Here is a 24,069-nt window from a genome sequence, read left to right on the forward strand (position 1 = left end):
TACTGTTTAGCTTAGTCTTTTAGACTCACCAGCTCATTTTATTCTTACTGTTTAGTTCCAGCCTTCTAATGTTTTGCCATGCCCCAGTTTAAAGAAATGTATGTGAACATTTACCTTATATAATGTATTCCAAAATCTGCTTTGAAAGCCACATGACAAGAAGCTAGAACAATAAATATAGAATGCTATTTTTCTCTCTCCAGTGGTCGTGAAAAATCCTGTTTTCCATCACATCACATGCAGGAAAGATAAATAGAAATGTGTGCATTGCTCATCATATTATTATTTTCCTGCATATGCAAAGTGACAGCCGTAAAATGTCTGCAGCAAGCTGTTGACTGTAGTCTATCATGGGTTCAGCTGAGGCAAGCTGTGTTACTTGGTGGCATCTATTTATCATGAGGCCTGATTTACATTTGATGCTGGGAAAATGTAATTAGGCAGTAGCTCCATGTAGAAATGAGGTGAAATTGGTTCTGTTCATGTTTTAATGAAACCTCCCTAATTCGCACTTCCCAAACCAAATGGCAGCTTTTGTTTGAATGTCACACTTTTCTGCATTTGCAATATAGCTCTCCAACCAAAACAAATGTATAGAAAAAAGCATAGGTGAAAATGGGCAAAAAGGAGTGTATATTAGTGAAAATAGTGTACAACACACAAAATTTTGTGTGGAACTATTTGCAATAAATAAAATCACAAACTGATAACAAAATGGGGCAAACTGAGCATAAGATACGAAAAATGAGTAAAACAGAATCTGAAATTAAGAGATTGACGAGTCTCTAATTCCATGCAGTCATCATCTCATTTAAACTGAGTCATGTGGCACCAGCATACCAGAGTTCCATGATCCATGTGGGAACTCTTCTGTTACCCTAATGCTGAACACGTGGCAGCTGATGGCACAGTTTAAATGAGACACCACATGCATGGAATGTGACATGTGCATGTCTCTTTCCCCATGTCCAGAATCATTTTAAAATCTTTTCTGTATGTCTGTTTGATATAGGGCACTGAAACAACACACCATAGAAACAATTAACCACTGGTGATGTCTGCCCATCTCGAGTCAAAAAATGACCAAATGAACCCGGTAATGGCATGAAAGATCAGAAACCTTTGAGCCACACTACTCCCTCCCAATATATCGGCCTGAAAAGCAAGATGAGCGCCGTACCCTATAGTCGCCTTTAACTGGACTTAACCATCCAGGAGTCCTTTACCTTTACCTTATACTCACATAAATAGTAGTGCAATCTGAACAGAACAATAATTTTACATAAATGATACGCAGTCACTGTGTATCCTAAATAATGGAGACTTTATTCATGAGATGCACTGCATTTGATTTGTACTGTTTTAGTTTTGTTCAACAGCACTGCCTGTTTTCCAGCTAATAAGCTGACAGGATGCTAACCATTAAGTTTTCTGTTAGACTGGTTGCCTTTTTATACTTTAGCAAGTTTATTGAAATATCTGTGCTTCCTAACCCTTCTGAGACAGATTAGTTGACATACATTATTTTTTTTTTTTGTGGCTTCTGTACATTACAAAATTGCTGGTTTTCTACAGATTCCACCTCCCCACCCCCATAAAAGGCAATAAGGACTCATATGTATTTTCCCATTTTCAAGTGGAATAAATGCTCGTTATTATTTCCAGTCCTGTCTTTCAGGTCCAGCCTCTAAGCTCCTCAGAGCAACCCTGAGAGAAGGAGGCTAAGAAGCATTGATCCAAGTTAGCCATTACAATCATGGCTCAATATACTGTGGTTTGTGAAGCTGAGATTGTGGCATCTGCATCAGGTCTGTGACTTGCCTGAGGCCATTCAGTGAGCTTTACAGCAAGATTGAAGAATTAGACTCTCAGCTTCCCACAGCCAAGCCCCACTCTCTAGTCACTAAACCACCTCTGGGTTGTGGCTTCTGTTGTCTTGTTTTTACAAACAGAGATGGTAAACTACTACATAAATCTGTCCCTGTTCCTGTTCAGATTAGGGATGGGAAGAATCTATTTCCGATCCACACAACTTCTGCTTGTGTTCACCCATCAGTAGATTTTATCCTGCTTTCACATTAATCTGTAATAACGAAACATGCACAAAATGCCCATTTAAATACATGTCGGTACATATTTTCTTTCAAAATACACATTATTGTTTGAACTTTTGGTTCGTGCAAAAACAGCTGGATAATTAAGTTATGATCTGCACATTAGTCCAGGAGATGTACATCAGAGTTTGTAACATCCCTGCTTCAGCCTGCTGTTGAGGCTGACAGGAGTGAATACTCCACACAAAAGAATTTCCTGCATATAGAAAACCTGGCAGGGAAAGGGAAAGGCTTGGAGAGAACCCATTTGGCTGCCCCTGCTTTATCTGCTGAAGGTCTAGGCAGCTATGTAGTTAAGGTGGCTGTAGAAAATTCACTATTTTAATTCTAAATTGAATAGTACACCTTTATTAAATTTAACGGATTGTCAAATGATTCTATATCTTTGATGTGCCATTATGGGTTTCCAAATTACACCACATTGTTGCAGGTGTCCTGGGACCTTGAAATAATTGTAAACAGTCAAGGGCCAGGATAGTCAGGGGACATTTGCTATTTATGTACGTGACATATTCCGTTTTATATCTGTATGAGGCATTTGGCATATGAGCGTTCCACACAGAACTATTTTTAAAAATGGAATGAAGAACCCCAAAGAGAATAGCCACAACTGTAACTGACAAATGCACACTCCTAAAACTAAAATACTTCCCCATAGTAGTTTGTTTCTGAAGCTGTTATTTACAAATAGGTTTCAGCACAACCTAAGCTGAAGGGTGATCTTACTTAGGAGTCCCTAAATTCTTCCTAAGTACCTCCTGATCTCAGTTCCAATCCCTCTATCTCAAATCCTAAGATGCAAGGGGGAGACAACAGATGGTCTCTCGGACAATTTGTTCCAATGTTATTTAAGGACTCTCATTTATTGAGTGCCGGATAGCCTGTACAATTTGCAGTGAATGAGACAGGAGTCTTGCCATGCATTTGAGCAATAGGATAGTCCCACTTGTGAAAGCAGACAGTGCCAAACAAGTACAGTAGCAAAAATGTAGACCAACATTTTATTAACTTTTTATGCTGTTTAATTTGTTATTAAGTTTGTTGACACACAAAAGTAAACGCACTTTTTAAAATTTTCTTAAAATCGATAAATCAAAAGGGGCTGCAGCTTATTGTTAGAGGATCTGCTTTGCATGCAGAAGGTCCCAAGTTCAATCCCAGGATTCTCTAGGTAGGGCTGGGGAATGACTCCTGCCTGATATGCTGGGAAGTTGCTTCCAGTCACTGTAGACAATCCAGAGGTAGATGGACCAATGAGCTGCCTCTGCATAAGGCAGCTTCCTATGTCCCCAAATATCTTAAAGAACCTGAGGCAAAATAGACAAACATTCAATGTTTTCTTCAATATAAACGTTTTTAAGAACAAGAAATCCAAGAGACTATCCTGATTTCACAGTTTTTGAATTATGAGGCAGACTGTCCTTCACTGCAGGTTTTAAAGCAGAGGTTGGATGGCCATCTGCCAATGCTTTAGTTGAGATTCAACCCTCAGGGTCCTTTCCAACTCTACAGTTTTATGATTCTAGGCCTCCAGAGAAAGGTAGGAAAATATAGTGAAGGGAGTGACTGATGGGGAATTTGTGCAGTTGGAAAATCAGCTTTTAAAAAACCCCTGTGACTGGCAACTGATGCCTCTTGCTCCTTTGGCCGATGGATGGGACCGGAAAGGCCCTTCTTCTTGCTTCTGCAGGGCAACCAGCAGTTGGGAGTGTTCTTTATGACAAATCCTCCTTTGATCCACTGCTAGAGCTAGGTTGGTCTCCATTTGGCTGTGAGGCTGTTGCTAGAAGGCAGGGGTAGTGGCCTCCCAGTGCCCTTGTCCTTAGCTAATGGCAGAGGGTGCTGTCCTCAGGTTCTTATTAATAAATGTAAAGAAGAGAAATTTTCAGCAGGTGGAGCATTTCCTGTCAAAGTAGTGCAGGAGTAAATACTATAGCGTCTAAGCTATTAAAAGCCCTGGAGCCAATACTATAATCCCACTAAAAGGAAATAAAAAGGTAGTGTATAAATGGATCAGTTCAGGATATTTTTTCATAAACAGTTACCCATCATCATGGATATCATAGTATACAAATGCATCAATTTCCTGACACAATCTTGCTAGTGTGGCAAAATTCCAAACTCCACTCTCACCACTTAAAGGCATCTGTTAGTACTAAGAAGGAAAGAGTATTGATTTACATGTCCATGGCTGAAAAACTGAATTCTGCTCTATCTTTGACTCCCACTGTTCTCTCAGTGGGAGCAGAGGTTTATCTCTACTGCACCACTCACAGAGATTACCTGCCTCGCAAACTGCTATTAATTGGTGATCATATTTGAGCGAGCACATGAGTTGTCCTTTAAGGAAGGCATAAGGCATGAGAAACCACATGGGAAATTGGACTTAACCAGTAGGCTGCAGCAAATTACAGGGATACTGGTTTCAAAGGAAGGGTCAAAACAAAAAAATATTCCTAAAATTAAATGCCAGTTATGTTTAGGATTAAATAATTATTTGCTGGGTCTTCTTTTCTAAACAATTTGCGAAACAACCTTCTTTTAACAAGATGAAAATTGAGGATATGACATAAAAGAAGGCCATGGATGCAAAGCCATAGCAAGGACAGCAAAGACATGTTAAACCTTAGGGGGGTTATGTCAGATTCAGCCATCTCCATTAACAACTTTTGAGGGAAGGAGAGTTCTGTTGGTGTTCTGAGGTGCAGACATGACAGAAGCAAGGAATCCTGTCTCTGTTCCAGAGTTCTTAATTGATGCAGTAATCCAAGAAAGAATCTGAAGTAGGATTGGTTGAGCAAAACAGACTAAAGTTGTTTGGCTGCACAAGACTGCAGGCCTACAGCACAGTTGAACAAGTCTCTGCACAGCTTCCATAATTTGATGAGATGCTGCATACACAACACTAATGTAGGCTCTTGAAACCACTACACAAGCTTTTGACCTGCAGGGTGTCTATGATTAGATCTTAATCACATCTCCTTGAATGGCAGAATTAGGAACGCTTCACACATTTGTTTGAAATATGGCATAGCAACTCTTTCTCTTCCATCATGCAGAGGTGCTCAGGTGTGAAGAACATCGCACACATGCATTATAAATGGTCATTTAGTAAATACACTCTCCCAGAATTTGTAAACAAGACCCATCCTGTGCGTATGTGGCTTTAAAAAGAAGCTCACAGCTGCTATTCCTAACATACCAATAATGAAGCTTCAAAAAGTTGTTTTCCCCTTCTGAAACAGCTGCTATTTGCATACTTGTTTCCAGGCACTGTTACAACACCACAAACTGAACCTCTTTCCATAATTTGGACTGCTATGCCTCTCCAGGGCTAATACACTTTAAAAAGTTATATTATGTAAAGGCTAATATTTAAGAGGTCAAGCCTCTCCTTCCTGCCAGAAGAAATGGGCTGAGGAGAGAGGTGTGAAGGTCCTATTACACCTCACCCAGGGAATTTTTAAAAAGGTGTTTTTTTCCAGAAGACTTTTTGCAAATGTTTCCACCTTAAAAACTGACATATTTTGAAGGACACTGGAAAAAACCCTCTATTAAGTATGTTTTATTTTAAGATGTACAGCATTAGTGCACTGGCAAATACAACACTTCAATTCAAAATGAATTTCTGTATTATGGGTGCAGTAATCTTCGTTAGAGGAACATGCAGGGCCTCTGTCGCTTGTGAATTGCTGCCTGCCATCTCCTAGTCACCTTTGGTTTAGTCTGTAGATACTAGTAGCAATCATCCTGTTTCTGCTGCCCTTCTGACCTGTTCCCTCCTTTGTGGTCAACCTTTTCACCTTGCCCCTTGAAGGACACAGACACACTGCTGCAGAATGGGAAACAAACAAGCAGCTTCTTGCTTTGTTTCGCTGGGGATAAAAAAAGGTCAAAAGGCAGTGGGGCAGAAACTGCAAATAGGGGTGTGAGCTTTAACCAAGACCCACAGAAGGAAGTTGACTGTGTGGGTAGTATTGTAATCTTACTTGGTACATTTATAGTCTAAAATTTAAGGGGATAATTTTATTCTACCCTAGCTTTGGAACAATACACTTTATTTTGCTAAAGCAGTAACATATGTTTGGGGATGATAAGTATTGCATATATGTTTGTGGAATGCTCTCCCGAGGGAGACTCACCTGGCACCTGTGTTACATATTTTTAGGTGCCAGGCAAAAACATCCCTCTTTCCCCAGGCCTTTTATATATATATAAAATACCCCGCCCATCTGGCTGGGTTATATTTATATATAAATATATAAAACACACACACACAATTTCTCAATTTTTGTTTTGTGTGCACAAAAAAACTATGTCAGGAGAAGGGGAAATGGGTTTTATTCCCATTTTCTGGAAATGTTGCATCTCCAGAGGAGCGGTGGGGAAGAGAGAAGACAAAAGTTAGTAACTGCCTGCTTACCCAAGAGTAAGCTCTACTGGTTGAACAGGGTTTACTTGCAAGTAAAGATGAACAAGACTGGGCTGCTGAAGTTTCTTGCGGACTCCCCCCCCCTCCGTCCCGCCACTAGGGACCCAAAAGCCAACAACGGTGACCTTTCCCGGAAGAAAAACACAAGCAGCAGACCAGCCCAACTTCACAACCCCCGAAAGCTGCCGGGTGGGATTCCTGCCCTCCTCGCGCCCCTCTGAGCTCCCACCTCAAAACAAACCAACGAAAAAGTCCTGATCGCAACTCGTCATTGGCTCTCTGCTCGTCCCGCCTCCGCTGCCGTAGACCCAATCGCGTCCTCCGTACCACACCCCGCCTTTGACCCCCCCTCGCGTTGGGCAAATCTTGGTGTCACTCGCCCGGTCCCTCAGAGGTCGCGTCGCTTGGCTTCCAGCTCGTCCCGCCCAACAGAAGGCAATTCGCTTTAACCACCGCCGCCGCCCGCCCCGCCGCCTCTCCGATTGGCTGCTGCGCTCCTGTCAGTTACCCTCCGTCCGGCGTCCTCCAACGGCTGTTCCAACCGCCTTCCTGCTCCTGCTCCTCTACCTCCTCTCCTCCCCTCGCCGCTGGCCCCGCCCCCTCCTCCGAGTCGGAACTCGGCTGCCCTTAACAGCGCGCTCACTTGCAGCAAGTTGCGCGCCGCTTCTCGAGTGGAAGGTTCGCCGCCTCCGCGCCCCTCCCTCCCCCGCTGTTACGTTGCGCGCGGCCTCTGAGGAGAAGGAGGAAGAGGAGAAGCGGCGGCGGCGGGGGGCGCTGGCGTGACAAGATGTTGGCGGAAGAGGCGCCGGGGGCTCCCGACGGTGGCTGAAGAGGAGGCTGCGCGGCCCTGGCCTCTCTCTCTCCCCTTCCCGCTCCGCCGCCGTTCTTCCCTCAGGAGTCGCCGAGGAACCCCGGCTCATGACAGCGAGCGCCTGGCGGGGCGGCCCAGGCGACAGCGAGCCTGGCTGAGGCGGCGGGTGGCGGGAGAACAGCGCCTCCTTCCTCCTCGCGAGACCGCGCGCCGCCAAAGTTTGCCGCTCGCGGGCGGGCGGCGAAGAGACGTCGCTGGCGAAGGGAGGAAGAATAAAAGTTTCCTCTTCTGTTTTTCTCCTTCGGAGGCTCGGCTGATTTGGAGGACGCAGCGGGGGCGGGTCTTTGCTGCGTGCCGGCCCCCCCCCTTTGGTTTAACCCTCATTTGGTCTCTTCCTCGGAAAAGTATCCATTATTTGGAAACCCCTTTTTCCTTTGGGGTATCGGATTAAGTGTATCCCCTCCCTTCTCAAGGGTGTCGGATTAAGAGCCTTCTGTCTTTGAGGTGTTGGATAAACAGCCTCTCCCCCCTCCCCCTTTGGAAGGTGTTTGGATTCTTCCCCCTTTCTTGGGGGAAGAACCGCCCCCCCCGCGGCCCCTATTCCTTGGTGCACTGGATTAAGTGTCTTCCTCTTGCTTGGCTGGTGGTGTCTTCTCGCCCGCCGCCGCTTGCTCTGCCTTCCTCCCTCCCCCCGCCCCTCCGGCGTGATTATATGCTTCAAGGGAGAGGCGATCCCCCCTCGTGCCTCCTCCTTTCCCAGCCATGTCGGCGGCGGCGATCTCCGCCGCGGAGAAAGTGGACGGCTTCACGCGGAGGTCGGTGCGCAAGGCTCAGAAGCAGAAGCGGTCGCAGGGGTCTTCGCAGTTCCGCACCCAAAGCAGCCCCGTGGAGCTCTTCCCGCTGCCCCAGCTCAAAGGTAATGTATCAATTATACCGTATGTATCTCCTAGGGAGGAATCGAGCGAGCTGCAGCTCACTTAGCCCCGGGCTACAGGTGCTGCCTTCTGCGGGAAGAGACTTCCTCCCGCCTCTCGCCGCCGCCGCCTACGTGCTGCTTGCTTCCTTGTGCCAACCCTCTAAATTTCGCGGCAGCCCGTTTCATTGCCCTCTGTTACTCCATGTTAAGGCGCAACTCTTGTTCCGAAACTTCCTCTCCGCAGCCTTGTTAAAACCCTGCCTGCCTTTTATCCCTTTCCCCTCTGAAATATAGTGCCACAGGTTCGCATTTGAACAGCTTTCAGGAGATTAGGTGCTTTCCTGTTTTGAAGACCTTGCACTTTTAAGGGCCTTGTTCCCTGAGCTGCTGGGATTTCATGCTTTCCTGCCCTTAAGGAGTTGGCCATGCAAAATGTTGGCTTGATTCATTTGTGGGTAGTACCAGGGACAAAAGAGGACCCCCCAGGCCAACACCGGCTGGGAGCACCAGGGTTTATGGCATAATCTGCAGAACTTGCTCAGAAACAAGGCCTTCATAAATTTTAACCTGTCCTCCCCTTCCTCATTCTTCTCTGGGTTTTGTGTAATCTCCTCCAGGGGCTGTTACTGCTGTTTAAATTAGTGTAAAAAGTATCCTTCCCTTTAAAACTGTGGTACTGTGTTACTTTCACCCCCTGGAATTAAAGAGTGCTCACATGATTAGTTAGGCTCCCAGAAGCTCATAGTAGTAGAGTTTAGCAAGTGTGCATTTCTGTGAATTTCTTTATCCTCTTTTCTGGGTTTGTTAGGCCTATGATAATCCGAACTCCATTTTTACCAACTCTGATGTTAATTTGAAGTACTGGAATTCTTACGTGCAACTCAACACTTTTTTTTGGCTGTCTAAAAAAGTTTTTCACATTTTTTTTTAAAAAGGGAGGAGAGGATAAAAAATGATAGTTTGAGCTGAAAGGGGTTAGGACTCACATTTTTGTAGTGTAGTGTAATGAGTTCTGTTTGTTTTTTAATACTGCTAATACAAGCAGTACTAAGACTCTTGCACTGCACTAGCGTGTCTAGAAAATGAAGAAAATACCACATCTTTTGAAGGGATATTTGACCATCCAAAGATGTGACACATTCTGGCAGAGTATACTATGTGTTTCAAATAGTGTCTTGAGCAGGTGGTGCTAACTTAATTATTTTCTAGTAGTTGAATGGGAAGCCCTTTAAAAGGCAGAAGAGAGAGGCCCCTGTGTCTCTTCTTTAGCTTTCTCTCTCCACATCAGGCGTGGGAAACCTGAGGTTCTTCAGATGTTGCTGGACTAAAATGCTCATCAGTCCCAGCCAGCCATGGTCAGGGTTGGAAATAATAATAATAATAATAATAATAATAATAATAATAATAATATTTATTTATACCCCGCCCTCCCCAGCCAAGGCTGGGCTCAGGGCGGCTAACAAGCAAAAATAAAAACAAGTTGAATGGATACAACTTAAAAACAATATTAAAATACAACATTAAAATAGTGAAACATTAAAATATTAAAATGCAGCCTCATCACAGGAGGAGAAAGGAAAAAGGAAAAAGAAAGGGGGTGGGAATCAAATTGGCTGCAAGCCAAAGGCCAGGTGGAACAACTCTGTCTTACAGGCCCTGCGGAAAGAAATCAGATCCTGCAGGGCCCTGGTCTCATGAGGCAGAGCGTTCCACCAGGCCGGAGCCAGTGTTGAAAAGGCCCTGGCTCTGGTTGAAGCTAATCTAACTTCCTTAGGGCTCAGGACCACTAGGGTGGTGCTATTTATGGACCTTGAGGCTCTCCGTGGGGCATACCGGGAGAGGCGGTCCCGTAGGTACGAGGGTCCTAGGCCATGACGGGCTTTAAAGGTCAAAACCAGCACCTTAAATCTGACCCTGTACTCCACCGGGAGCCAGTGCAGCTGGAAAAGCACTGGGTGAATATGCTTCCATGGTAGTGACCCCGTGAGGAGCCTCATTGCAGCATTCTGCACTCGCTGGAGTTTCTGGGACAGTTTCAAGGGCAGCCCCGCGTAGAGCGAATTACAGTAGTCAAGCCTGGAGGTGACCGTCACATGGATCACTGTGGCCAGGTCGGGGCAGGAAAGGTAAACACCAACTGCTTGATGCGGTGAAGGTGGAAAAATGTTGCCTTGGCTGTTGCTTTAACCTGCACCTCCATGGAAAGGGAGGTGTCAAGGATTACACCCAAACTCTTAACGGAAGGCAATGGCACTAATTGGGCCCCCGCAAGAGAAGGGAGTTAGTTGGTAGTGCTACAACATCTGGAAGGTCACATGTTCCTCATCCCAATTCTACTACTTCTACAAACTGGAATATGTTTTTGGATGGCAAGAAGTAGGATGAATGAATTGAAGTATGAGGGGGGATAGGACCAGCCAAAGCAAGTTTCTCACATTATCTGTGTATATACTGCATGCCCATCAAAAAATGATGACTCATAAGGCAGGTTCTGAAACTTCAGTTGGTGATGTTTTCCAGCTGAAATAATTTCTAAGGTAAAATTTCTACTAAACTAGAAATTATTGGATACCAATTTATATAATTAGCATACACAAAATATAGGAAATGTATTTATTCTTTTGCTTAAAGTAGTATACCACCTATCATAAAAATATCTGAAAGTGGTCCAAAATAAGGCATTAAAATACAATAAAAACAGGAGCAATGAACTCAGCATAAACTAAGCATGTTGACAGTGATGGTAAGTAAAAGCCCCCAAAAGGTATTCCAACAATATCAAGTCCTAACATTGGGCCCAAAGTATGTGAGGAATTGTCTACTTCCATGTCAACTTATCTGAGTAAGATCACTCAGGGAGGTTCTGCTCATGGTGACATTGCCAAAAAGGGTTTGAGGGCAACGGTGTATCTGTGTATCGTAGGGCCTTTTCAGTGGTAGCTGTGGAATGCTCTCACTAAGGTGCATCTTACACTGATCCTGTAACTTTTTTGTCATGTCAAGGTGTGCTTTTTTGCCCAGACTTTTGGTGGGGTGAGGTGTTGTTTTATCAAATTCCTCTAATTTTGAGTGGTGCTGTTTTATTGTACAGATACCCCCCATTTATGCAGAGTTACGTTCTGCAACACTGCACACATCAGTGAAATCTCATATAATTGAAACCCTTTGAAAAAGCCGGCAAATACCCTTTTCTGCCCCCCACGCCCTTTTAGAGACATTTCAGTGATGTCTTTATGATGTTTCCGGGTCGCTTCTGCGTTCGGCGTGTATACAAGGTCGCACACATATTGAATTCACATAAATGGGAGCTGCCTGTATTTTTTGTGGATTTAAGTATTGTATTTTTTAATTGTATATAACCCACCTGGGGACTTTTGAGTGAAGGGTGGGTAAGAAAATGGGTGTGGAGAGAGATAGTGAGGGAAGGAAAGAGAGAAGCAAGTGCCATATCAAGAATATAGTGTCGTGTAGTCCATTAAAGTTGTCTATTATGTGGCAAATACTTGGAAACATTATGTCATGATACCCCAAATAAGTGCAAGAAAGTAAAGTAGCATACATTGGAACCTCAAGTTGTGGACGTAATCTGTCCCAGAGGCACGTCCGCAACTCGAAGCGTTCGCATCCAGAAGCGCTGCGTATGCGGACGCGCACGGCGCGATTTAGCGCTTCTGCACATGTGTAAGCAGCAAAACCCAGGCAAAACCTGGAAGTAACTGTTCCAGTTCTTCCGGGTTGCCGCAGGACGCAACTTGAAAAGACGTAGCCTGAAGTTGACACAACGTAAGGTATGACTGTACTCAGTCTTCTATATATTATTAATGGTAACTACCCTTATTTCTTTTCCACATACCCAGCACAGAGATACATTTTCCTGAGTTTTCTGTGAATTGTGGGGAAGATGGGACAGTCTGTCTTCACCTTAGGTCTTGGCAACATTTATTTCACTGTTTTCTGCAGGTCAGAGAGAAGAGGGGGTCTACTTCATTTCCCATTAGACTTCTACCAAAGTAGCAACGTGTCGCTCACACCGTTTCCAAAAGGCCATTGGTAGGGAGTAAAACAGAGAAGAGAGTAGTTGATGGTGACTTCAAGTAGTAGTTGGCAATTAAGCCTAGCAAAAATTTGTAGATTACTGAGCATGCTCTACAATTGAGGAATATTTCCAGGTCTTGTGACATTGTTGTCTTCCCTTTCATCATTCTGAAGTATGTGCTGTTTTAGCTGGTGACACTAGATTGTGGTTTTTAAAATGCATGATAGTTAGATGTTATTGGTTACCTTGTACAAGCTATTTGCTAAGGAGTGCCTTGCATCAGTTTTCATTCTCTGGAAATTGAAGGCTTGAGGGAGAATAATAGATGGATTGTCTTAAATATGCTTTTTCTGTACTAAGCGTTTATAAGGAATAGATTGTAAAGAAAATTGAAGGACCTTGTTCAGATATGTATGGGAAAGCCACAAGCACAACAGAACTTATCCTTTATTTTGCTGATCTGCAACTTATGTGCCACATTGCAACAAGTTATTTAACAGGACTGTGCAACATATGACCCACTTAGCTAAATCTAATCCAGCAGCTTTGTATTGTGTCCAGTAGGTGCTTTGTAACTTCCCCTGCTTTTGCAGTTCTGAGCAAATGGCAAAACTACTCTCTGTTGGACTTCATCCAGGTGGTGGACAAGGGATACTAGTTATAGTCATGTGATCAGATTTGCACTATGATGTGTGGGCACTATGGACTGGTAAAATTAGGGGGGGACTGCTTCATGCATTTATATTACAGGGCTTACTGTATTGGGACTATTATGATTCCATTTACAGCACTTGTTAGGTTTACCCTTATAATTTAGACTTAAAATGTTATTGTTATTTCTGGTCCTTGTTTGCTACCTATAGAATATCAACTTAAGAAAGCATGTTGCTGATTGAACATAGAAGCACATGTGCACCATGCCGCAGTGTGCTGACATTATGATATGATGATGTCACGTGATGGCATGGTGCATGCACTCCAGTACTGGCCCAGGACATTGCGGCAGAGGTGCAGGCCCTGGTTCAGTCGCTGCCACAGTGCTAGAGCCCAAGAGGTAAGGTGACAGCCATGGTGCCCGGCATGTGGTGCACAGAGGCAGCCATGTAGTTTATGCACGGTGGTCATGTTGTGCGGAGGTGGCCATAGAGACAGTGGGTGGCAGGCGGTAGAGACTGGGCACCCACAACAAAAACTGTGGGAGTCTTGGCACTCGGGGCCCCAGGAAGATGGTGCCTATGTTAGATTAAATACCATTAGGGAATTGATTTCATAAAGCACCGCACCCAGTGGTAAATCTGTAGTTAGCACTGTGGAAACATTCACATTTTCAACTCTGGAAAAGAAAAAGAACAATTTGTTTAAAACACTGAAATCAAATCTGTTTATTTTAGATTGTTTCCAAATGAGGTTGACTCCTGGTGGAAACGTATGCCCTTTATAGTGAAAGGATTGGAAGTATGCCAAAGAATTTCAAGATTTGAGAGAGGTTTTTGAGGCTCAGGTTTTTTCCAATTTAAAAACTGAGTGTCCAAATATGGATTCAAGAATTTGTGTGACAGAAGTGTTCTGTACCTCTTCTACTCTCAAGAGAGCGAATTCTGATATAATTGCAAAGCAGTTACTTTAACCATAGTTTAACAGTGGGTAAACTTTTCAAAAACTCTTATCAAATGCTGTAGTTTGATAAATCCATCTGGGCTAGATTATACTTAAAATGTAACATGAGTACAGTATTATACTAAATTTCAGTGTAACCTAGTTAACCAGATAGGCGTTTAATGATTTCTTAAAATGAGACACTCAGAGAGGATCCAGTGTAGTGCTATGGAAAGCATTGCATCAACACAAGCATATCAGCTTGCCAGATGGAACGATTCTCCCCCCCCCTATTGTTCTGAGGGTTCTGCTGAGCACTCCAAGCCACCTTGGGGCAGAATGGTAGGAGGGAGGGGGGAGAAAAGCCCCATTGTGCTAGCAGAAGTCATTACAAGACCTTTCACTAGCAAGACTTACTCTTTGAATCTCTGCTTGTGACCTCATTTGCATAACTTGGTAAGCCAAACTGTGGCTTGTAGGGACTGCGTAAATATGCAGGATCCCAGAGAGGAGCGCTTAGTTTCTGGTCTTTTTTCATTTCCGCACTGTGGTGAGCTAAATCAAGGTTTAGCTTAGCATGTCATTTGAACCTGGACTCCTGGCTTAAACTTGGCAGATGGCTAGGAGGCTCACTGGAGCCCCAAACCTGGCAATACAAAAGTGCCATGGGTTCATGGTTCCCTCAATTGCCTGCTTTGAATGGGGCCATACTTATCCTGAAGGACCAGGTTTGTAGTCTGGGGGTGCTGCTGGATAATCTCTGCTAGCGGCCCTCAGTAGCTAGGAGTGTGTTTTGCCAGCTTGTGCTGGTAAGATGGCTATAGACATTTCTGGTCCTGGGTAGCCTGGTCAATGTGGTAACCTCTAGGTTAAACTACTGCAATGTGCTGTGTGTGGGGACTGCTCCTGGAGTTGAGCAGAAGTGCAACTAGTGTAAAACACAGCAGCTTGACTGCTCCCTGGGCAGACTTTTGCCATCACGTTACACTGCTAGTTATCTACTGGGCGAAGTGCCAAATGCCTGTCCTGGTGAACAGAGTGTTATACATCTTGGTACTGGAATACCTAAAGGATAAGCTCACTCCTTTATATATGCAACCAACCAGGGTGGTGTTCTGCAGGGAGAGTTTTCTTGCAGACACTATCTTATCAGGAGGTCCATTTGTATGATGTAGGAATTGGGCATTTGGGGTGTGCTCTCCCCATGGCCTTTTCAGCATCTGTTCAAGACTTTCCTTTTTAAATGAGTCTTTTAAGCACATACTTTTATCCTAATTTTGAGTACAAAAATTAGTTTTTAATATGAAATTGTTTTGCATGTGTTTAAATATTAAATAATTTTGATATATTTCATGAGAAATAAAAAAAAATTGGAAGTTTGTTGATTACAGCTGAGCTTCCCTATAAGTATGCTTAGCATTTCAACCAAAGGTAGTCTGGTTATGTAACATCCTACGCCTTCTGTCATATGTTCCATTCAGCATCTACAGATCTATTCCACAAAATGTTTATAAGGACCAGGGTCACCTTAATTGTTGCTTTATACCTTTTACAGTTTTATGGTAAGTCCTTTTAACCACAATATTGAGTATTTTAGAAACATGGGAAATGCTTGGCATTTTAGACAAGGGTTTGAAATTGAACACAGTGTGTATTTTGCTGATTTAGTTGCTGCAGTGGAGCTATCAATCTATATGTTGCTTTTATTTTGATAGACTGTGTCCCTTTATTTGTGTCCTGTTGCTTTGTTTCAGTAATTATTGGTTATTATGTTAATTGTTTTTAATGTTAGCCTCTTGATTTCTTAAGAAAAGGAAGGAACATAGACATTCTTAAATTTTAGAAATGTGGATCAACAACTATTGTGTTTTTAATATGTAGGCTTTTAAGGTATTTTCAGTTTTATTAACACAGCTTTCACATAGCATTGCAAAGTTTCCATGTCTTCTAAACAAAGATACTATTCATAGCTTAAGTTCTTCAAGATGTGACCTCCTTAGAATGTCTAATTTAAAAAAAATACACTTTCATGAACAGTAATTGCTAAATATAGTGTCCATTGACAGTCTTCACATGCAGAACCTTTCTATTTTAATCTTCAGCATCTTTGTGCCAGCATAGTATTGAATTTCTTTTTCCATGTTTATTGCATTCAAGTTGAGTCAGATTCTAGTTGTGCAGGTGTCAAATTGAATAAACTTATTTATTTGAATATGAGGGAAATATTAAATATTGCTGAAGGTTAATTGACTTTATCTGGTCTGAAGTCTATTTATAATATTTTAAACCTACCTTTCATAGATAAAAACCTATCGGGGGGGAATTCAGTCTAACCTACTGACTGGCAGCAATAATATTTTTAAAGGTCTTTGTTTGCAAATCTGTTGTCCATTTATCATCAGATTTTTGAGGCCTAGTTCACACACTATTCCATTATATAGTGGCTTCCTGCTGGCTAAAGCAATAATTGGTTCTGACATTTTCTATACATGCTATGAGTGTTCCTGTTCCATCCCTCTCCAGATGTTAATTATAAGTGGAGATCTTATCCTCTGGGCTTACATGTCATCATCTTTAGAAGTTCAGTCTTGTGCAGTGTAGAAGGAATCTAAACAGAATACCTAATGATATTGGTTGCAATTAATATATTCAGCAGGGGGAAATGCTGCATGTGTGGTATTAGAATAATGTGACCTCTTCCCTTGCACAACAGAGTACAAGAGGACTTAAGAGAGTTCAGCAGAATGTCAGTTTATTATTTCAAATAATTTGTAATATTTGTTATTATAATTATCATAGCTATCACCTTGTTTATATATTTATATTTTATTTATGTGCTGGGTGTTGTACAAAAGTAAAAAAACCCAGATCTTTGCCTGCCAATTCACAATGGGGAAAAAGGCAGAGGGAGATACAAGGGGAGGGATATTAAAAGAAGAGGGGAAACTTGAACAAGTTGGGAGAGATCTTGTTTGTTTCTGAAGCAGTGCACTGCCCAGGGATCCCTCTTCTTAGTTGCAGGTGGCAAACAGATGGAATGATGTGTTGAAAGCCCAACCCAATGAGTGCATGGGTTTAAACTCAGGGCAATACACAGCACTGTTTCCCACTCCCTTCATTGTTGGTTAATACTGTCTCTCATGAAGCAGTTCACTGTGGGGTGAAATTTTATTTTTCTTGAAACGGCTAATGTGAAGTTACTGCAAGAGTAGCCAACATGGTGTCATCCATATGCTACTGGGAGTCTACAGCATCCCTGACTGTTGGCTAGGCTATGCTTGCTGTCCCTGTGTTAGTGTATATAGTCACAAGTCTTGGAACCAGTTTTTCTTTCCTTTTTTGGATTTGTAGTAACTTAGTGTTCAAAAGCTATTTAGAATGTTCCCTCACTTAGAAATTAGCTAGCGTCTCTTGCCTACCCCCGCCCATCCTATCCTAGTTAAAATATGGACTATGGACTCAGGTACATTTATAAAGATAAAGTGCTTTATATGTGTTATAGCACTGATGGTGCTGTAGTGTCCTATCTTTCACCTATGGTATGTCCCTCTATGAAGTTTAGAACGTGTTTAACTGAACTGCTTCTGTGATGTTTCTAGATCCAGCCTACAAAGTAGCTGTCATGTTTGAATTGTCAGTATGCTTATATAAATATAGTAGGAATGTTCCAGAAGTGGGTTATTCTTCTCTTCTTGAAAGACCCTAACTATGCATTTAAAACTTACATAAGAACCGTTTTTAGCCTTGTGAAACTGGCTGGTATGGCTGTCTAATTAGTGCCACGTTATTCTTTCAGTAAATATGTCATATTAAACAAATACATAAAGTATGAATTGTAGCCCAACTTATGATAATCTTTCTAGGAATATGGTGAGTTTAAAAATAATGTGTTGCATCCTTAGAACTGACTTCTAGTAGGACAGCGAGACTTTCTGTGCCTCTCTGCTGTTCTGTGTGCTCCTCAAATCTGTTCTGGAGGGTTGAAGAACTCTGAGCAGATTTTGAGGATGGTGTGGGTCTGCAGGGGGGAGAGAGGAAGGGGAATCCTTAATGTAGAAGTAGAAGTCTGCTCACATGAGTTTGGATTTCATGCAGTGCCTGATATATTATCATTGTTACTTTTATTCCCCACAGTTCCTGTTCCTCTTGGAAAGAGCACAGTGCAGCTTTCAAGAATGAAACATTAAGCAGTAAAACAGTGAAATATAATATACAATAAAAATACAGTATAATGCCCATTAAAAAGTTGCACATGTGTGGGCAATTCCACTATGAACTGAAGGCATGCAGAAACAAAAAAGTTCCCAATTGCTAACTGAAAACAGAGTGAGAGGGGGGGAAACCAAATGTCTACAGGGAGGGCATTTCATTAACAGGGTGCTCTGCTTTATGTAGTTGCCCTATGGACTGTAGTCACCAAAGGGTCTCCCAAGCAAGGCCTGCCTTGCAGAAATCAAGACTGTTGGCGGGTACTGGGAAACAGTAATCTAGGCTGAAATAAATTTATGGCTATATTTTGAAGTGTTTGCAATGTGTGGAAAGATGCTTGAGGAGAGTAGACAAGCCTGTTGGTGATAAATCTTGCAGCCAAGATAGTTACAAAATGTCACAGCCAGGGTATCCTTAGACCTTTGATAAAGGCAAACTATGTACCATCAGTTGTGAGTGATAGCGTTTCTTGCACATTGTTGGTCTTAAAATATTTGCTAGGATGCAGGATGCAAAACAGCCTGATCAGGAAGGCAGTTCTTATGAATATGCATAGATGGTATGGTAGAAGTGAGAAGGGCTTATATAAAAAACTCAGCAGCCCTCTTGTTTCTAAATTGTAAAAAGCTACTTTGCAAAATAGACAGGAACACTGTGCAATGCCTGTGAAGGTGCTGCTGATGCCTTGTGCCAAAACCCAATGGTTAGGTGGTCACAACTCACAACTCGTAAATAAAAAAGAAGTAAAGGGATGGATACTAAAGATCAGTGAGTCATGTTTGTCAATGTGCCTCACATTATGCTGCCATTTTTGCTATGGTTGCTCCCGTGTTTCCACAGCAACAGCTAAACCTACAGAAAGTTTATGTATAACAAACCTATTTCAGTTTTTAAAGCAGTTAACTTGCGTAGAAGTTTTATGCTTGATTTAGACTTTTTCAGGTCTAGAATATTTGAATTTTATTTTTGTAGACATGGATGAGAGCAACAGGCAAGAAGAAGAATTATTCCAGTGTGCCATTACAGTGGTACCTTGGTTCCCAAACTTAATCCGTTCTGGAAGTCTGTTCCAAAACCAAGGCGTGCTCTCCCATAGAAAGTGATGCAAAACAGATTAATCAGTTCCAGACTTTTAAAAACAACCCCTAAAACAGCAATTTAAAATGAATTTTACTATCTAATGAGACTATTGATTGATAAAATGAAAGCAATAATCATTGTACTGTACTATAAAATAAATAAGACAGTATTGTAGATGATAAAAAAACTTTTTTTTCCTTGCGTGCACTGATGATAGTCATTGTTTGAATGGGGGGCTTTTATCCATTTCTGTAGTCATACAATCAGTCAATCAATCAGTAGCTGAACTGGGTTCCACACAGTCACAAAAATGAAGTCACAAGCCACAGTCACAGTCAAAAAACCAAAAAAGCCACAGAAACAAAATTGCAAAAAATAGCAAAAACAAAAGCTCCAAATGTCACTTCTGTGTTGCATGGGTGCTTGGGACTCAACAGCCGACAGACTCAACAGGCAGCCTCTGATTAGCAGCGGGGGACTCAATTCACAAACAGAACACACTCAACAGGAAGCAGAACAGGTTCCGCTTCCAAGGCAAAGTTCACAAACCGGAACACCTACTTCTGGGTTTGCAACCTTTTGTTTCCAAGTTGTTCATAAACTAAGCTGTTCTAAAAGCAAGGTACCACTGTACAACAGTGTCTCAAAATGGATAACGTTATTTAGTATCTTTCTTTCAAATAGTAAAGAGGTGACTAAAGCTCTTAAGCCTTAAAACCCTCATAGCATAGGCTATGAGACTGGGACAAGTTATGCTGAGGTACAAACACTCCTGCAAGAATAGCAACAAAATGCATGATTGCTACTGCTACCTATTCTTTCTTCTCCCTATCCAGCTGCTAGCTCTGCTTCTTCCAGCTTCATTGCTCAGCAGCTTAATTGCACATGAGAAAGCACATGGCATTCATGCCAGACTGCAGTTCTCACATCTTTACCACCTTCCCCAATCCCCATCCTCCAGTGCCCTGCAGATTATGCTAGCTTTCAAGTTAACATCTGTCATGTTCTCTTAGGCCTTGCACATGTCTGGAAGCTCTGAGGGAAACCAATTATATCAGTAGCATATTCACAATAAGTTGAATTGCTAAGTTGACATATGTGGATAACAGGCCATGGAGTGGTTTACCTAATGTAGCCTATTCAGGAAATTCGGTAGGCAAAACTCAGCAGGATTTACCTTGAGCTTGTTACTAACAATATCAATGGACAAATTGTCAGGATGTCGAAGTGGGTATGAAATTGTAAAGCAAGAACTTCTCATTTCAGTGTGTGTTGAATAGGATAATTGTTTAGATATACAGTGGTACCTCGGGTTATTGACACTTCAGGTTATGCGTTTTCGGGTTGCGCACCGTGTCGAACCCAGAAGTACCGGAACGGGTTACGTCTGGGTTTTGGCGCTTGTGCTTGCGCATGCACAGAAGCACTGAATCGTGACCCACACGTGCGCAGACACGGCACTGTGGGTTGTGAACATGCCTCTTGCACGGATCACATTCGCAACCTGAGGTTCCACTGCTTATCAAATAAGGACTTTTAAACTTGCCCAACTATTCATAGATGCATTAGGTATTCATTTTGCCTTGGCAACAGGAAACTATGGTTTTGTGTGCTATCTTTTGTACAATTGTAACTTTCACCACTTTCAGAACTTTGGAAACTAAAATATTCAAATCTTTGTTGATCATTTTTAGTTACTTACTGTATACCTTGCATTTTTCTGAAGAATGGTAGGGACAGCCAGGGAAAATCTTAATAATATCCTAATACACTTTTTTGAAGTAGGCTTGTGAATAGTCATTTACCTTACATTTCACACACACTATATGTATTTATGGTCTATTTGTGACTACTGAAAATAAGCTGGAGCACTGAGAGAAGTAAACTTTCAGAGAGGGGAAAGGCATAAAATGGTGGTCAGCCAAATTCATTGGCAATGAATCCATAATGGTATGAAATGGCATAACTTGGTAAAATGCCCACATCAGTGAGAATGTTCAACTTTCCTGTATAGTTTCTGCACTTCTGTTGTGCTGGGTAATCAGATTGAGAGCATGGCATTTTATATTCCATGCAGAATAATTATTTCTGGAGGAAATTCATCCTTGTGTAATTCATCTGAGTTGGAAAATGTATATACTGAGAAGGTTATTCCAATTTCATTGTTCTTCCCACTTGCAGACCATTCAAATGCTTCAGTTACAGATAGGTAGCCGTGTTGGTCTGCCATAGTCAAAATAAAAAAATTCCTTCCAGTAGCACCTTAAAGACCAACTAAGTTAGTTCTTGGTATGAGCTCAATCTCCTATTCGCACCACCCTTCTGAGTAATACCCCTCCCCACCTTCTCACTATATAGAAGGATCTGGCAACTTCCGTTTCAGTGTATCTGAAGAAGTGTGCATGCACACGAAAGCTCATACCAAGAACTAACTTAGTTGGTCTTTAAGGTGCTACTGGAAGGAATTTTTTTATTTTTATTCAAATGCTTGTGTTTCTGCTATAATTGAATTCCAGTTAGCATCACAGGTCAATTACATGCTAAGGTTAGCCTGCAGTCCTTGATACTGCACAGTCCAAATAAGAAAATAAATAAATATAGCTACTGTATTTAAAAGTATGACTTGTGGTATAACCTCCTTCATTATAAAAGATTTCTTGCCCCAAATGCTGCCAACTGTGTAAAAAAGAATTCCTACCACATTTCCAAGAGTTAGTATGATTTTTATAAACCTTCAATTACCTAAGGGGTGTCTGATACTAATGAGCGCAATACACCAATCCCTGCCTGGTTAGTAGAGGGGGGGGGGGAATCAAAGGCAGACAAAGAACCAAATCAAAAGCCTTCCTGGCCTTGAATCAGCAGGATAAAAGGGGTGTGGCATTTTGGTTCCACCTGCTCTGCTTTCCATCAGTAGCTCTTCCCCTTCCTTCCCGCTGGTTTCCATGGCTACAAAAAAGAGGCATCCATGATTAGGCTTCCCACTCTGTAGGCAGAGATGGAGAGCTACAATCCTATGACCCCCTAGAACATTTTCACAGGGGCCACAAGGTTGCACCCTAAATGAATTAATGACATAGACATACCAGATCCAGGTGCTCTGATTTTCTAGAGCATTTCAATGAGGGGTTGGCCTCTGATGTGGTCCGGAGGAAAGCAGAGCAATATGTTTGGCACCAGCTTGGTCGCAGGAGTTGCCAGAAAGAGGCGTACAAGGTGCCATCCAGGTGTCTTCAGGAGTTTACTCTGGATTTGTGTACGGTTTACCCCTTAGTCTTTTGTTCTCCCAACGATATCCTGCGAGGCAGCTGGGGTTTAGGATCAGTGTTTCCCTTCTGCTAGATGGGCTACCTTCCCAGGTTCACAAGCCCCATCTGCCCCTCACTTCCCTCTACAGCAAGTGCAGAAACCGCTTTCTGGAGTGTTGGACCCATTCTTGGTCTCATTTGCTCAATCTGCTGGATCCTGTCTTTGCATGCAGGGGAAGTCCCTAAGTCACTGAGGTTTTGAGACCTATCAGCTACCTCACCTGATTTGGCCAGCCAGTCAAAGCAGTTTCCCCAGGGTGTGTCCACTGCCACTGTTGACAGTTTCAAGGAGCCACAGGTGAGGGGTATGGCTGCTGTCACTTTTGGCAGCTTTGAGGAGTCACAGATGAGAGCTAAGTGCAGTACACAGAGATGTATATTGTTCCTTTAACAGAAATGTTGGAAATGATAGCCAGTGCAGCTGAACGTGTTTAACGAGCCAAGTTGTGTATTCCTGGTAGCCCTGCTCTAGGAGTGTACACTTAGCTTTTTTGTCTGAATTTACATTTTAAAATGTTCTTATGGAAGATTTGGGTGTCTTTAGATCTGTCTCACTGCATACCTAAACAACCAGACTATTGCAGGGATGGCAGGAGCAGACAAGACACACATCAATCAAAGCAGATTTTTTAATAGACATTTAGGTAAACTCAGGGCAGCACAAGATTGGTAGGGATAACTTAATGTGTTATTTAATTAAAAGTTGTTTAGGGGCAAATCAACTCCATTTCAGTGGCTTAAGAAACATGTTCTGTGCAGTTACTATCTCAAGAAATTGAATGCTCAAAAGATACATATTGAATCTGCAGAAGAGTCCAGTTATAAGAGACACACATTAATATCTTAGCAGGGAGAAATCATGCATTTTTGAGCACAGAAAAGAAGAAAAGGCTTTGTTTTTAGCCAGTGATTTAAAAAAAAAAATCTGTGCAGACTAGAGTTATTCAGAGATTCCTACATTTAAGTCTGTCCTAAGAACTCACATTTATTAGTATGAATTCTAAAGTAGCAAAGCTAAGTATACACTCCTAGTGCAACATTACCAGGCATATATAACTTGGTTAGTTAAACACAGTGTTTTCACCTGTGTTTGTAAGCATTTCCTGCTTTTCTTTTAAAGTAACAGTGCACCATACTAGTGGTAGTTCCCTTCACAATTTTCATCAGTAAAAGCATACATCCTCTTATGTATGCTATCACAATGTTTATCATAGTGCTTTGGTAGAAAGACGTAATAGCTTCCTATTCTTGCATGAAGTTGAAGTTGGATGAAGCCTGTGAATCTGTTTGTACCTCAGTGCTTCTCCATTTTTTCTGGCTATCCTTGGAGGATACTTTACATAGGATATGGAAGTATGCTAATAGCTCTCCTCTGAGTGTTTTATATGTTTTTCTTGTGTTGTGCTAGTGGAAGAAAATGAGTTCCTCACATTGTACTCCTGCAGGCAATATCTGCAGTATGTCAAGGAAAATTAACTGCTTCACAAATTCTCTATCTTTTTATGTGTTGCTGGAGAGGGTTTTAGGATAGGTTGGGAGAAATATATGAACTTGCCTGGATTTTAGA

The 24,069-nt window shown here is 42.2% G+C and overlaps 1 protein-coding gene and 1 long non-coding RNA gene across 2 annotated transcripts in view; one reads left to right on the forward strand and one right to left on the reverse strand.

The window, feature by feature from the left end:
• Positions 1–5,664: 5,664 nt before the first annotated feature.
• Positions 5,665–7,029, reverse strand: LOC309529711. Its single transcript, XR_014218353.1, has 2 exons — positions 6,538–7,029; positions 5,665–5,989 (listed from the first exon to the last, which is right to left on the reverse strand). It is a non-coding gene; the product is annotated as an uncharacterized lncRNA (long non-coding RNA).
• A 939-nt stretch (positions 7,030–7,968) lies between these two features.
• Positions 7,969–24,069, forward strand: part of PPP2R5A (protein phosphatase 2 regulatory subunit B'alpha) — a 47,036-nt gene continuing 30,935 nt past the window's right edge. Inside the window, exon 1 of the mRNA XM_082217733.1 lies at positions 7,969–8,273. Within this exon, the coding sequence (XP_082073859.1) occupies positions 8,120–8,273 (154 nt within the window). The 5' untranslated portion in view covers positions 7,969–8,119. The remainder of the gene's footprint in view (positions 8,274–24,069) is intronic.

Source organism: Podarcis vaucheri (assembly GCF_965113315.1).
Source record: "Podarcis vaucheri genome assembly, chromosome: 3".
In the NCBI taxonomy this organism is placed as follows: Eukaryota; Metazoa; Chordata; class Lepidosauria; order Squamata; family Lacertidae; genus Podarcis; species Podarcis vaucheri.